At 43.1% G+C, this 15,709-nt stretch overlaps 1 protein-coding gene across 2 annotated transcripts in view; it reads right to left on the bottom strand.

Annotated features, from left to right (window-relative positions):
- ADCY8 (adenylate cyclase 8) overlaps window positions 1–15,709 on the bottom strand; it is a 218,166-nt gene that overhangs the window by 85,161 nt on the left and 117,296 nt on the right. For both annotated transcript variants that reach the window (XM_029222774.1, XM_029222775.1), the window contains exon 8: window positions 3,963–4,160. In XM_029222774.1, coding sequence (XP_029078607.1) covers window positions 3,963–4,160 — 198 coding nt within the window. The remainder of the gene's footprint in view (window positions 1–3,962; window positions 4,161–15,709) is intronic.

The following is a 15,709-nucleotide window of genomic DNA, read 5'->3' as shown; positions in this document are numbered from 1 at the left end:
CCTGACAATCGTCTCTCCTGAAACTCCACTGCCAAGAGTCAGATCAAAATGCTCATTACAGCTCTATTTACAATAGCCAGGACATGGAAGCAACCTAAGTGTCCATCATCGGGTGAATGAATAAAGAAGATGTGGTACATATATACAATGGAATATCACTCAGCCATAAAAAGAAACGAAATTGAGTTATTTGTAGTGAGGTGGATGGACCTAAAGTCTGTCACACAGAGTGAAGTAAGTCAGAAAGAGAAAAACAAATACCGTATGCTAACATATATATATGGAATCTAAGGAAAAAAAAAAAAAGGTCATGAAGAACCTAGGGGTAAGATGGGAATAAAGACACAGACCTACTAGAGCATGGACTTGAGGACACGGGGAGGGGGAAGGGTAAGCTGTGACAAAGTGAGAGAGTGGCATGGACATATATACACTACCACACGTAAAATAGATAGCTAGTGGGAAGCAGCCGCACAGCACAGGGAGATCAGCTCGGTGCTTTGTGACCACCTAGAGGGGTGCGATAGGGAGGGTGGGAGGGAGACGCAAGAGGGAGGAGAGATGGGGATATATGTATATGTATAGCTGATTCACTTTGTTATAAAGCAGAAACTAACACACAGTTGTAAAGCAATTATACTCCAATAAAGATGTTAAAACAAACAAACAAACAAAAAAAACCCAACCCATGTCTTTTGGTTCTTAGAATTCACAAAAAAATATCCTGAGACCAGCTGCGAGATAATCTCCTCAAGGATTCTCCTTAACCTGAGTCTTTATTCATTCAACAAGTATTTATGCAACACCAGGAGACATATAAAAGTCCCATTTCTCATAACACTTGCTAGATATGCTAATTTTTATAAACTAATGTAACCAGGAAGTGTCTGGATGACATTTCAGAAGAGTTTTTTTGTGTTCTCCAATTCACGAATAAAGGTGGAGTGGAGAACAGTTTCCCTTGTTCCTATATCTGTATGTTGTTCAAACAGAATTTCTTTTCTGTTTGAAAAGAAATTTTCAAAAATTTCTTCCCTACAGAATTTCCAAGGTAAAATCATTCTTTCCATTTTTCCTTTCAGAAAACATACTTTTATGGTCCAAACTTGCTCCCAAGAAGCAGGGTAGGGCAGTGGAAAGAGAAAAGACTGGAGTCACAAATACCGTAAATATTTCAACAAATGTAAGATGCACAATTTCTACCCCACCTTTTAACATCTCTGAAATCAGAAAGTATCTTAACTAGCAAAGGAGTCTTGAAACATGAGTACTTCCAGGGAGGTTTGTGATTGCTTCTGCTGGGCACCAGGGGGCAATATGAATCCAGAACCATTTTAAATTCTCTGCCGGACTTTTTTTTAAGATCACATTCAGTGTGTGAACTCAGGGATTTCATTTTGGATTCAACTTCTTGGAGAATTCTTTTTTTTTTTTTTTTTTTTAAATCTAACCAATACCCAGATAGAGGCATGTGAATTTCCTCACTGACTCTGTCTGCTGGGTGGGTTTTTTTCTGTTCATTTTTACCTTGAGGGTGTAAGCACAGCTCATTGGGTGGTTTTTCTTAGTGCTGCATAGAAAAATCAAGCACCTCACAGTTGATGGTACCTCAGAGTCTATGAAATAGGCATCCAGGTTCTGAGAGCTATGACCTCTCCTTAACCTCTAGGAGGCTCAGTTTTCTCTTCTGGAAGCAAGATAGTACTGTTTCCCTGAGGATGCAGTGGACCAATAGACAGAAACACCAGGCACCGAGTAGATTCACACTGATGCTGTTCTCTAACTCTGGAGTCCTATGGATTTGAAGACCCTGTTATTTTGTTAAGGTTTCTAGGACCCTTTCTTACTTGATCTCTCTCCCAAACCCCTGTCCTGTGCCTCCCACCTCATCCAAAGTTCAAGGAGAAGAGGATGAAGCTAGCATAGGATTGTCCTCTTCGGACAAGGGCCTGGGAGAGCAAGTCCCCAGGGCTCCTGGGAAGGGCAGTGTCGTGAACAGACAAGGGCACTGGCTTTGGGGTCACAGTGGGCTCAGATCGCAGCCCTTCTACTGACAGTTCGAGTTTGGGTAGGCTACCTAATCATTTCTCCATGTCGCCGTTTCAGCAAATATAAAATGAGGCTCCTAATAACATCTACTTCATACTGTCACTGTTAGTCAGTATGTGCAAACCGCTTAGAATAGTGCCTGGTATTTGGTAAATACCCACTGACTATGACTTTTGATATATCCCCTGCTCAGCAGTAACGCAGCCCCTGGAGAGGGTCTCAGAGCAAGAGTCACGAGGGCCGTCTCTGTGACACGAGGGGAGTGAGCATTAGCTGATGTGCCCACCTGCCTTCACTCCCGTAACCTACATGACGCAGAGCACACGCTAGGTGATGCAAAGCTGGACTAGTGGTCACATCCCTGCATGTCCATCCAGGATGCTGCCCTCTGCTTCTCCTAGAAGCTGGTCACAGAAATCAACCTCAGATACACTGTGCCTCCCCTAGATCCATCCCCCCTCCAACACCAGGTGCCTGCAGGTGCGGGCCAGACACTACTGAATAAAACGCATTAGAAATTATCTCAAGTCTGCAAGGGTCAGGTCATTAGTGAAGCAAGTACCTCCTTAGCAAGAATGAATAAAAAGGGTTTTGTATAGCTCTGGACACAGGTATTTACACGGGCTCATTGATAAGATTCTTTGCAAGACCGCCCTGCTCTTCCTAGCTCCTTCTATGTAGCAAGCAGGAAAGAAAATGCATTTAATTTGGACAATAAGCCCTTAGTTATATTACTAACAAGAAAAGTCCACCTGCTATTTGAGGGGGACTGTTGAACAGGCAAAATGTTTCTTTTCCATTTGTTTTGTTAGTACATAGACATGATACATTTCAAATGGTCAATCACAGGTGAAGATAGTACTTTGGAGTTTGCAACCTTCAGGGAGTTTATCAAAGAGATTCGCTGGGAATAACGCATGTGCACAGAAGTGTGAATTCTCCAAGCCCAGGAAAGTAGAATCTCCCAGGCAGCTGATCAGACTCACAAAAAATTGTTCGCTGGAGCTTTGCACAGTATAGAATCAAACTCCTGAAATTTGCTTGCAAATTCCCTGCTGTTCTTGCCGGAAGCGCCTGCAGATGCCAAGCACCTCCTGTGCTCAGTCAAAGAAGGTCTGTCAGCCTCCATCCGTGCAAAAGAGCAGCCCAGTTAAGCAGGGACAGCACCACCTCCCCACCACACTCCGCAGTTTGGAGCTGGGCTGGGAGAAGGGGCATGGAAGAAAGTCATCAGCAGTATGGTAATGCGGGCTACTTTTGAACAGTTGATCTGATCAACGCATTGCCTGGAGCCTTTCGTCATAACCTAAGAGGGAGGCACGTCCATCATCCTCATTGTACAGAGAGGAGACTTTGTGCTCACAGAATCCTTCAGTTACTGACGGTCACCTAGCAAGGAAGTGGCAGAGGTGGAATTCGAACCCAACTCTGAATCCACAACCCACCTACTGTGCCTTACATCAGGGGGTCTGAGCAGTGGACGACTGGGAAAATGGGAAAACAGGTGTCTCCAATCTAAGAAAGACAGTGTTTATCATTAATGCTTGCATTAGGTTATCAGGTGCCCTCATATATTATGTTACAAGTGTGGCAGATTCACCTACAATCAAAGGCAAGTGGGTGCTAATGACATTTGGGTTAATAATCTCAAAGTGGAAGGTACTCCTTTGTTCTTTCCGTCATCTTTTCCTTAAAAAGCAAAGCTGAGGTTCTCTTTATCTAACCAGCATCTCCTTACATGGCCTTCAGTCTACTCATGATTTTCAAAGAGAAAAAGAAAAGACAGTACCAAACCAACCAACCAAACAACAAACACACCAACCAAAACCACAGCCCCTGGGCTCTCTCCAGTCCCATGAATATTTACGACAATTTATTCCAGAGAAAGAGCCACTATGGAGACCCAGGTCTACCTTGTGCTCCAGGCTGGAGTCTTTAAACATCAGTGAGAATGGCTTGATATGCTCTCTTCTCAATTTATCGCCACTCCGCAAGTCGATGGTATGTTCTATTCTCTTGTTAATTTCCTCAGGCCCAGACTGGACATGCAAAGCTTGTGCAAGATGGTTTGGAAGTAGATTTATTGAATTTCTTGTTAGGGCAGCCAGAGTCTAGGGGGAAAGCACATGCAAACACAATAAACCTGCTAGTCCCCTTTGGATTAAAAAGAAATGCAATGTGTTCAGATTAGGTTGCATTGCAAACAGTAATAGCAATCCATGCAGTTGTATTCAGTGAAACCTACAGAAGTTGATAAGTTAGCATTTGGTTCAGAGAAACACAACCTGGCAAAAATAGCACATCAAGAGGGATATTACTCTTTCCTCTGCGTAGGTGCACTGAATTCCCTTGGTTCAGGTATTTGGAGAGTTGTCGGCTTGGACGTGTTAAAAGACCCTTTCTCTAACCAGGCACATCCCTGGCATGAGAGAAAGAAAACCAATACAAATAGCAGAAAGGAAAACAGATCTGAAAAGTCCATGGAAATGATCCTCTCCAACCAAGTAGACTCCACATTTCCATGTGGTCTTTCCTTTAATTGTGGTGGAGAGGCTTGGGGACCAATGGCTTGCATTTCCTTTTTTAGCATTCCCCACGAACAGCCAAATGAGCCAGGATCTGCTCCTTAAACTTGATAACGATTGTTAGATTTTTACACTAGACGAACGTTTTTTCCCCCACAGACCATTATATATCTATATCTTCACATAGATATATGTGTTTAATTTCCTTTAGGCAAAAAAATGCAAAAGCAGTTTCAGCCTCTCACCATTTCACAGGTTAAACAGCAGGAGCTGGGGAAAGGCACAGCCCCCGAGGTTGGTCATTGGGTGTGGCCACATGGATGCAGAAACAGCTCTGGCTTATGAAGACACACCAGATTTGGCAGGGAGGACTCTGTCTCCTGGCAATTTAGCTGCAGGTGACAAGATCAACTGGCTGGATCTAGCCAAATGCAATGCTCACTCACAGCTCCAATTTAAGACAACTTCTTCATGTCTTTATATGTCGTCTTCATGTCTTTATATGTCTTCTTCATGTCTTTATATGTCGTCTTCATGTCTTTATATGTCTTCTTCATGTCTTTATATGTCTTCTTCATGTCTTTATATGTCTTCTTCATGTCTTTATATGTCTTCTTCATGTCTTTATATGTCGTCTTCATGTCTTTATGTCGTCTTCATGTCTTTATGTCTTCTTCATGTCTTTATATGTCTTCTCCATGTCTTTATATGTCTTCTCCATGTCTTTATATGTCTTCTCCATGTCTTTATATGTCGTCTTCATGTCTTTATATGTCGTCTTCTTTTAAGACAACCAAAAACATGGGAGTTGGAGCTGGAGAGATATAACGACAATGATGCTCATCTCCTCCCTCAAAAGATTTCCTTGGGGAGAGGTATAGGATGCTGTACATCTGTAAAGGGGAAGAGAAAACTCTGCTTCTTCATTCCTCTGCCAGCCTCTCACCTTGGCCAATGTTAGACCATAGGCTAGACTGAGATAAGATGGTGTAACCATCAAATGGCAGCCTGCGAGAGCTGACAGAACATCTTGGAGGTCCTTCTGCCTGAACCCTTCATGTACCTGTGAGCCTCAGAGAATCACGCTCACGAGCCATCAGCTTTTCTGCAGCCAGGTCAGATCCTCTGACCCCAGAGCCAGAGTCGGGGGCTTTGCTCTCATGGAGACTTCTAGCCCATTCCATAAGTATTCCTCCTATGGTACTGCTGGACTCTTCCTTTTAAGCTTCATGGAGATATTCAATGTAATCTAAATTCAAAGTCTAAAGAATTCTTGAGCAGGGCTTCATCACTGGTAGAATTTATGGAAACCTTCTTCTCCAGCCCCAGGATAAAGGATGGAGTTGCATGTGCCAACACACAAAAGTAAAGTATATGCTCTTAGGGCATTGAAGTTAATTTCAGCTCTGAGTATGAAGGAGGCTACCACAGAGAAGAAGATAGATGCTAGGGGGAGGTATGGCAGGATGAGAGGTGAGAAGAAGAGCTGGAGCAGAGAGAGGGAAACAGGGACCAATGTTCCAGCAAACTGAACAGCAGGGTCCACGTAGGGCCAGAAGGCTTGAGCCCTGGGATTAAATGATGATAGAACAGCGTCTCAGAAGGTGAAAGAGACTGGAGCCCACCCTCTGTGGATCTCCTATTGGTTTCTTGGGCAGAAATTCTCTCCACATAGTTTGGAAAACGACAAAATTTAGTCTTCTACCTTGGAGAGGAGGTGGAAAAGACACTCAAGCTGCCCTTGTCTGGACATACATTCTGGCTTAGAGATGCGAAAATGCTCTCCTGGAAAATGCTTGGAGCTGGGATCTGACAGGAAAGGAGAGGAAATCAGCTCACTATCTACATAGATCCACAGTTAGGAATTTCGCTCTTTGTAATTTTTATTTTCCTACAGTTTTCCTTCTTTGAACTAAATTGTGCCTTCCACTTTACCAGTCCCTCATGCCTTCAATGGCTCTTAGACCTCTGGATTTCACAGAGAAGGGGAGTTTCAAAAATATTTTTGGACTGATTTATATAAATTATAGCAGTAGCTGCAGTGATTGCCACAGCTACAACCCTCTATATGACCACCATTTCATAAAAGAAAGGGCATGTTTTTTAAAAACAAGAATGACATAAGCTCAAAACAAAGGATTGTTCTTTACACTGAATGCATTTAACTTAATGAATGTCCCCATTTTTCTCATATTGATGGGGGCTGGTGAAAATGTTATCAGGGATTGACTGCAGTCTGTAGGGAGACCTTTGGAAAACCAGGAATAGATGTTGCTTCCTGAGTGCCTGTGCCATTGACCACTTTTGTAAGGCAGAGACCAATAAAACTTCCTACTTTCAGAGCTCCCCTGCCCCTTATTGACTGTCTGTGTGGCTGCTTCAAGTGAGAGATAAACTTGGAAGCACCTCTCTTTCTTTCCTCATTGCCACCAGGTTACAATTAAGAGCTGGGAAGGAGTCCTTGCATCAAAATGTCAATGATGCTGAGATGGAGAATGCTTCTCTTGCCCAAGCAATTATTTTTACTCCTTGCAATTATATCCCTAGTATTTTAATGCAGGTAGTCCATGCTCAGCCATTCCTTTTCTGATCATTTGTCAATTACATATGACAATTATACCTGCTGTTTGACAAGCAATCTCTCTCAGCCTACCTCACACCTTCAGGACTTATACGCTCAAGGGAAGACCAGCATCAACTCAGTAAGTCAAGCAGGTTGGAATCAGGAAGAGAAACCATCTGCTTTCATTTACCCCCAGTGCACCCCTGAAAAGTATGAATGGCTTTGGGGGATACTATAGTTTGAGATTATTTGTGATACTCCATCTCCACTAGTCATGGCCACTGAGATGACTTCACCATGTGCTGGCCTCCAGTAAGATAATGCTGCTAACACTAAAGATCCGTAAGCTGATATCCTCACAGTGATTCACTCGTAAGCAGTATTTGGGAAACGTGTAACACATCTTATCTGCCTGTTTAGAGTCTATGATGGAACAGGCTATTCTCAATAGAATATGGTTTTCTCCCTTTAAGACTTACAGGACTCGTGTGAGGGAGATCAGAGTCATGTTAAAAAGTAGCATAGGCTTTCAAATATGATTCCAGTCTTAAACTGACCTCCCAAAATGTTGAGATTGTTCTTTCACATAAACAGCTTAAGCAACTGGCAAGAGAATAGGGGGAAATAATGGATGAAATGGAAGGAAATGGGAAATGACTGAGAATAATTGAATATCAATGATTATGAATATAATTATAATTCAATTACACATTGAAACATATATTCAAATAAGTATCATATATATCTTATGAACAATTTAAATACAATACTAAATGTGTATATTCACTTCTTTAGCTGGCATTTTCAGACATTTCGGAGGTCAGATTAGAGCAGCAATGTTGGGAAAAATCAAAGTTTGCAGCCGAGGGGGCCTCTCATGTCTGAATCTCTTCACAAAAAGACACTGCAGCCTGGTGATTTATCCTAACTGTGATCCATGCCCCCCTCAGGCATTTCAATTACTTCCTTACTCACAGGTGCTTAACACAGATCAAAGCCCAAATGAAAACCAGAGTCCCTTCTGAACCCAAGTTTCCGATCATAAGGTCTTGCCTGTGAGTCTGGGGGTTCTGGTGAAAATTATCATCCACGTATCCGTTTGTAAACTGCATTTGAATGGGGTGGGGGAAATCATAAATCCTCTTAAGCTCATTATTTGGTTTATGACCAGAAGACTTTCCTTTGGGAATCTTTTTTTTTTTTTTTTAATTTATGTACACACTAACAACCTACTTTTTTTTTTTTTTTTTTTTTTACAGGTCCTATTGCTTCATGGATAGCAATACCCTTTGTATTCCTTAATCAGTTTGGGTCAGCAAATAAATTATTCCTAGTAAGATTTCAGGCTGAAAGTGTACTCTCTAGAAACATCCAGTTTTGTTGAGTCAAAAACACTCTAGCTCTTTTGGATCACATATTCCAATATCAAAACACCCTCTAAAGCATCCCTGTAGACACTGTAACTCAGCTTGCATAGTTTCAGTGCTGGAATCTGGGGAAATCATCACTCTCTTTCATCACTAGATCCCCTTAATTAACCCTTTCCCAAAAATTTTGTTCCAAGGAACACAAGAAGGAAGGGATGTTTCTTTACAAAATGGTTCTGTGGACCAGTCGATTTAGGAAATGTGGATCCACTGTTTGTTTACTGCCATCCGTTCTCACTACTCTCTGAGAGAGAAGGGATTTTGTCTCTTTTTGTTTGGAGTGCTTGTGCCAGGGCCTGGCACTAAGTAAGCACTCAGTACCCATTTGTTGAATGAAAAAATTCTTATATCCTCCTATTGGAGTCTCACGGTACACGTTACTGAAATAAAAGCACTGATAAGTTCTACATAAGTAAGACTTTTAAACTCTGCGCCTTCCAAACTTTTATAACCATAAAACAGTTTTTGCTCGAATCTCCTCTACACATTCCATGGAATACCATTTGGGAAACAATACTCTAAAGTTCTTCCCCGATTTTGTTCACAACTCTCACCCAGTGGATCTGTTTCTGATCTCTGAATAAGATCTATTTACCCCCCTCCAGAGTTTTCTTCCACGGGCTAATGCCTTCAATTTTCCCAGTCACTTCACAGGTGACATGGTTTCCACATATGGCACAATCCTTTCCAGTTTGTCCATACCCTGAGTATACTACTGTACAGAATCAGACCCAATGCAAACGACATCTGACCTTGTGTTGGAGCCAAGGCACCTACCATAGTATGACCTATTAAACAGTTAGTCTATCATATTTTATGCATTTGAACGTGTGGCAGCTAGGCTGCATGCCCTACTGCTTCTTTAAAAACCAATTCAGACATCTCTTTCTCCAGGAAGCCTATTCTGAGTCTGCACGTATCCTTAGCACAGCAGTTACCGTGATGTGTTCTAATTGCCTTCTGGTGTATTTGTCTGTTCCTCTAGGCTCTGATCTCCTGGAGGGTCAGGCAATGTGTTTTACCCATAACTAAATCTCCAGCATCTGGCAAATTTGGTAGGTTCTTAACAAGTACTTTTGGAATGAATGAATGAATGAATGCATGAATGAAAGGTTGAATGGCTATGTAAGACTCTTCCTCGGGCATTGTTTTCCATCTCTTGCTACCAAAAGTCCTGTTACGTTTTTCCTGTTCTCCCCCAAATGGACTTCAAATTTAGAAAGACTCTGCTTACCAAATTGTATGTATTAAATAAGAGTAGTTTGTTTTCCTATTATTCAATCAAATGCCTAGTTTTTGACCAGCAGGGGATAAAAGGCATTACCACAAACTCCAAAAGAGAATTCCAGCCAAGAGCGAGAGCCTGGAGAGGCAGCCTTATGGTCCGTGTCAATATGAGGTTTTACTCAGGTTTCTGGAATCCAGAAAATGCCTCCCTACTACTACCTCTTGGTGCTGGCTGCTAGGGTACCAGAGGTCACAGATGGGAAAGCACTAACTTACAGCCTTTTCTGGGACCAGCGCCTGCATTAACATCAACTTGAGTGTTTCCCATGAACCAGCATAAAGCGTAAGGTTAAAGCCATCAGTGAAAGGGCCTCATCTTTTAGCTTCTCTGGGAGATGGACATGGCAGTTTTGAGATTTAGCTATAGGTAGCTGTGATTGAGATCCTGCATTGTAGGCCAGCTTGTTGCTGCTGGGGAAAGACCCAGAGAAGATGCCCAGTCCAACAGGCTCAGAGCCTCATAGCAGCCTCCATCTTTCAGGCCGAGATGGCTTATCCTCTCCCAAGACTCTGCCTGCTTCCAGTCTCAGGCTGGAGTCTGCAGTCAGAAGCAGGTAGAGCCATTGGCTTCCTCAACTCACTCCTGGAGCATCCTTCCATTGTCTCTATGGCAGCATCTGCCCGTGCCTCCATTGGAGGCCTCTGTGGCTCCATTTCAAACTTGTCGCCTGCAGGGTTTGGGTTGTGGAAAAGGCAGGGATTTTTATCTTTCAGTCCCTAACCCACTTCCTGTGTCCTACAACTATAGGCCGACTTGAGAAAAATCGCCAGGAACAAAAGCTAAGCCTGAATAAGGGCCCCCAAGTGCACACATTAGAGCTCTATTTTCTCTACTGTTTATTAAACCCCCAACCAACCCCCAGAAGAGAAGGTTCCTCCTTTTTAAAAAAAATTATTTTTGTGCTCTTTTTATGAAAGCTCACTTGGGAAAGATTTGAGGTGATCTAGTCCACAATGACTGGCATTCAGGGGTCTCAGAAAGGATGCTTGCTGTGTTTGAAAGTGGCACAATTATTTTTTTCCCTCAAATCTAGGGATGGGGGAGCAGAGATTTCCTTGGATGTGCATGTAATGTTTTTCTGATAAAAGGTTTTAAGGGGTCTTTGGGCAAACACCGAGTTGGGGGTGGGCCCTGGGAAAATATCCACACAGGGCTCCCCAGAACCCATCACAATGTTTCCTTCTTATAAAAATGGAGGTGCTAGTGAATTAGACCATTCTTCATAAGCAAGAGGTGTTAGCCAAGATGGTCACAACTTTTCCTGTCTGTACTGAGAGAAAACGAGATATCACATTCAAATGATATGCCTGATGGTGTTTTTAGTTTAGGGATACTACTTACTTTCTCTTTTCTTTTTTAGATATTTATGCCATCATAATCTACCTTCCAAACAAAGCAACAGAATATTTTTTGAGATCTCACTGTGGGAGGAGGTCTAGGGAATACAACTACAGGAAGAGGTTTAAATAATTTTCACAATAAGCTCATAGCTTCTGCTCCAGGAAATGAAATAACAAGGGTCAGAATGTCCACTCTGTTTGCTGAAATAATGGTCCAGACACTTCCAGCCAGCCTGCTGCAGGATTCCAGCACCCCTCTGTAGCCTGGTTCCCGATGCTCAACTGTGAGCAAACAATATGTCTGGGGCCCAGGCTATTTGGATAATCACTGCTTCCCGCTTTGGGGCAGAACTGGAAGTTTGCAAATATTGTCTGGGTGCTGCATTGGATAGGGAATAAAGGATGTGTACACTCCTTTGATTGGCCTTTGTCACTGTGTGGTCCGAAATTTCAAACTGTTTATGATTAAAAGAACAAAACAATGACGGGGAGGTACCCCGAGTTCTGGCAGATCCCACAATAAGCATATATTAGTTTGCTATTGATTTGAATCCCACAGCTTTACTCTTGACCTTTTGACTAATATTGATAAGGTGGATCATGAAAGCAGTTTACTTATTTGGGGGTTTAGGTCCCAGATGTGCTCGGCTCTTTTCCCAGTGTACTTTCCCTGACGTTAAATGCCTTGCTCTTTGCTTCTGTTCATCCTACTAGTGGCTGCTGGCTTTGGAGGCAGACACACTGGCTCGGTTCTCTTTGGATGAGGGGTGGGCAAATGGTCAGTTGTGGCTGAACTTCCGGGCTAGCCACAATTCCAGGTGACTGGGCCGAGCTCTCAAAATAAGGGGACTCAGAGCCCACAGAGGGAATTTCTAACGTTCCAGATTTTGTCCCCAAGGTCTGGTCCAAGGACCTCAGGGCCAGGTTAGCCCAGGACAAGTGATGTCTGACACTGATTCTGTCCTTCCAGAAGCTTGTCTGGCTCTGTTTGACCAGTCCTCTATTAGCTAATTCAGGATCCCTTAACTCTGACTTTATCCTTTGAATTCCTCAGAAAGATGCTCATCTCAGTTTGGGAATGTGATTGTACTTTAGTCATTACACGCTAGAGCCATTTTTAATAAAAGATCGTCGCTAAACTGCTGCAGAACTGGCTGAAACAGAAGTTGGCACATCCAGTTAGATGTGGCCTCTTTGATGTTGCATGGTTTGAGGCAAGTTGCCAAAATTGAATTTTTAGCTTTTAAAATATCACATCCACAGTAATGTGTGGAACAGATGTGTAAACGCCAGCACTGATCTCATCTCAGGGTTGGGGGGTGTGGGTGAGAGGGACGGGGTGGGCCTAGGCAGAGGGGCAGGGTTGAGAGGCTGACACATCAGTGACTTGTTTACAGGGCCACGGGACAGCTGAGAGTCAAAGTACTCACAGCACCGAAATGACTGGGTCAAAATGTCACAGGCTGTGTCTGGAGAGGTGGCTACTAACCCACTTGACCAAGTGACCCCCTGAGCGGGCAATGGATTGTCTTGGCAATCAGATAATTTCAGCTCAGGAAATAAATCAATGAACATATATCAGGACTTCAGTTACTCAGCTTCCTTGTGAATACCAAAGATGTAGATTTTTCAAAGGAAATCCAAAAAGGAGGGGATGTATGTATATGTATAACTGATTCATTTTGCTATACAGTAGAAACACAACATTGTAAAGCAACTATATTCCAATAAAAATTAGTTTAAGAAAAGACGTAGATTTTTCAGAAATATCAATGCCATGGGGAAAATGAGTGTGTGTGTGAGGGTGGGGGTGTGTGTGCACGCGCATGTGTGTGCATGTTTATATGTGTGTCTTTGTTTACTTAACAGAAATGTGGAGAAAACTGAAATAGAAGAGTTACCGAACTTTTATCTTTTTTTAGGTTCTGAAGTAACTCTTTTTGTTTAGGACTATGACATACGTATTACATCAAGAGTTGCTGATAAATTGCTCCCATTTGGTACTTTAAGGCTATAGGTCTTACTATACAATTTACTGATTAAAAGTTTAGTGATTGATGCTTTCCCGGATTTGGCTTCAATGGAGCTCACCTTACTGACCTTCAAGAATGCAGCCTCTCTTAACCTTTCCCCAGGGATGGTGAGATCGGCTGGGACTTCGGACCCTTTGCTGCAGTGCTGCAATGCTTGCACCTGGACAAACCTCTCCTCCAGCAACAAAATACAAAGAAACTATATGGGACTAAAAATAACTGCACGCCTGCAGCAGTTGAGGCAAGTTCTGGACAAAAGATACAAAAAGACCCAAAAAAACCCCATGCCACTTCTGAAGAGCAGGGAGCAAAAATAGGGGGTTGGGAGCAAAAGCGGGGTACTGCCCACGCCCCCTGTGCACAACACCACCTAAGGAGTGGTCAAACCACCCAAGCTATCCCCCGGCCCCGACCCCTGGACACACCCCTACCCTCACCCCATATAAGGAACGAGCTCACGGGCCCCCAACCCCCCGCCCCCGGGAGTGAGCGAGCAAGGGAAGCAGTTACTTGTTCCCGCTCCCCGCTGCTGCAGCAGGGGCCCCAGTAAAGCTTTGCCTGAATTTCTTGTCTGGCTTCTGATCAATTTCTATTGATTAAGGAGGCCAAGAACCCTGGTGGGTAACAGTGGTAGGACAAAACTGGGAAAAGAAGAAACTGCTCAGTGGCCTCTACTTCGTCTTATCCTAACTTTTCTACCACACACTTTTCTACTGGATTCATCTAATTAGTGTAGCTCTTCTTGGCTATCATTGTTCCTAAATATTTGTTTCTAAGTTTATCACTTAAGAACAGTCCTGTATCTAAGTACTCTGAAGACATGGACTCCTGAGTGGGAGCTACCACGTAAGACGTATACAGAGCCCTTATCATCTCAAGGTGTGAAGAGATCCTTTAAGGGACTAAAGGTGATATAAAAGCCATAAAGTGGGAAAGGCACAATGGAATCTAGTGGTGCATAACCTGGAATTCACAGTAGTAGTTTGGAGATCCTTGAGATGTGAGGGGCTTTCAAGTTCCATCAATACCCAAGGGATTAGGACTGTAACTCCTTTTAGACCCTAGGCGAAGCAAAAATAAGTACATACACTAAAAGCCAAGATGAGGCTGGTCATGCCAACAAAAGTATCAAGTGTCTCTGCTCCGGGCTGGAACCGAATCACCTTAGAGTGGTACCATTCGTTTCCTTGTGCAGAGCAGCAGCAACGGTGGGTCATGACACATGTGCCAACTAATATTTAAAAAGGGGAATACAAATGCAATTTTCTTTGGAAAGAAAAACCTTAATGCATAAGAGTTGCACCGGCAGAGAAATGAAAGGTCTTCTTGGTGGAGAAAAGATGGGAAAATCCTGACATAGCTCAATGAAGAACTTTTACAATGACACCTCTCAGCCCACTCATAGCAAAAGTGGCATTAAGTTTAATAAAACTTAAATCCCAGTTCTATTTTTTCAAAGCGAGGAAATAAGTCAGAAAAAAATCCAGATTTTTGCTCTTCTCTTCCTATCTTCACACATTTAGAATATTATACACTTATCTTCACATATTTAAAATACTGTTGCATTCATTGGTTCCAGTTCCTCAGATGTTTATGGCTCCCCAAACAACTAGTCAATCCCTGGTAAAAGAAGAGTCCAACTAGTTTAGCAAAGTTTCAGGCAGTTGTTGGCTATGGGGTAACCACAGGCTGTGTCTTGTGCCAACTTAAATGCTCGCTTCCAGAGCTGCAATTCCGCGTGAGCCACAAACTTCTCTCTACCTTTATCTTTTCCACCTTAGTCTACCTCTGGAACTTCAGAGAAAGGGGGGATGATGTGTCAAAGTTAATGGATCAAATTGCCTACGTAATCCACTCAACGCTCTCTGGAAGGCTTCAAATCCATTTGCCTTTCTGAAGAGAGTGAAAAACCAGGTCCCTCTAATGACTCTTCCTGGCTGAACTCAGCTGCTATCTTCAGAGTCAGGGCTAAAAGCAGGCTGGGGAGTTCTGTGGTCTGTAAAAGCCGCGTTACCGTTAGAGTGCAGATGGGCTTCAGGGAAATGTCCAGAGTCCTTCATGGTCTCTACCCTGAAAGCCTACAGATGTCCCACCCAATCCACATCAGAACTTCATCTGATGTTAAAATGGTTCAAAAGAAATTACCTATGGAGAAAAATCTGCCTGTGGTTTCCTGTATGTCAAGACTGAACACGGCAATTAGATACTCAGCAGCTTACCACTGAAGCAGCAAACTCTGAAAACACAGCTTCCTCTTCAAGACCAATAGCCAGTATTTCAGGCATTTTTCGGGGTAGAAATTTCAGGTCAGAGTTCTCTGAGGGGAAAGAGAAGCATGTGGTTTGGTCTTGAGGAGCAGAAACCCAGGCTGAGATGATGGCCTTACTGCTTCCCTCCTCCTGGGGTCGTGTTCCCTCACTGTTGGCCTCACTCCTGCTTGTCTATAGATCTCAGCTTAACAGTCATTTCCTTGGGAAGGTCTTC

The sequence above is a fragment of the Monodon monoceros genome, unplaced genomic scaffold (assembly GCF_005190385.1).
Source record: "Monodon monoceros isolate NGI ecotype Baffin Bay Population unplaced genomic scaffold, NGI_Narwhal_1 Super_Scaffold_14, whole genome shotgun sequence".
Classification (NCBI taxonomy): Eukaryota; Metazoa; Chordata; class Mammalia; order Artiodactyla; family Monodontidae; genus Monodon; species Monodon monoceros.
This window is presented reverse-complemented; position numbering and strand designations above follow the sequence as displayed.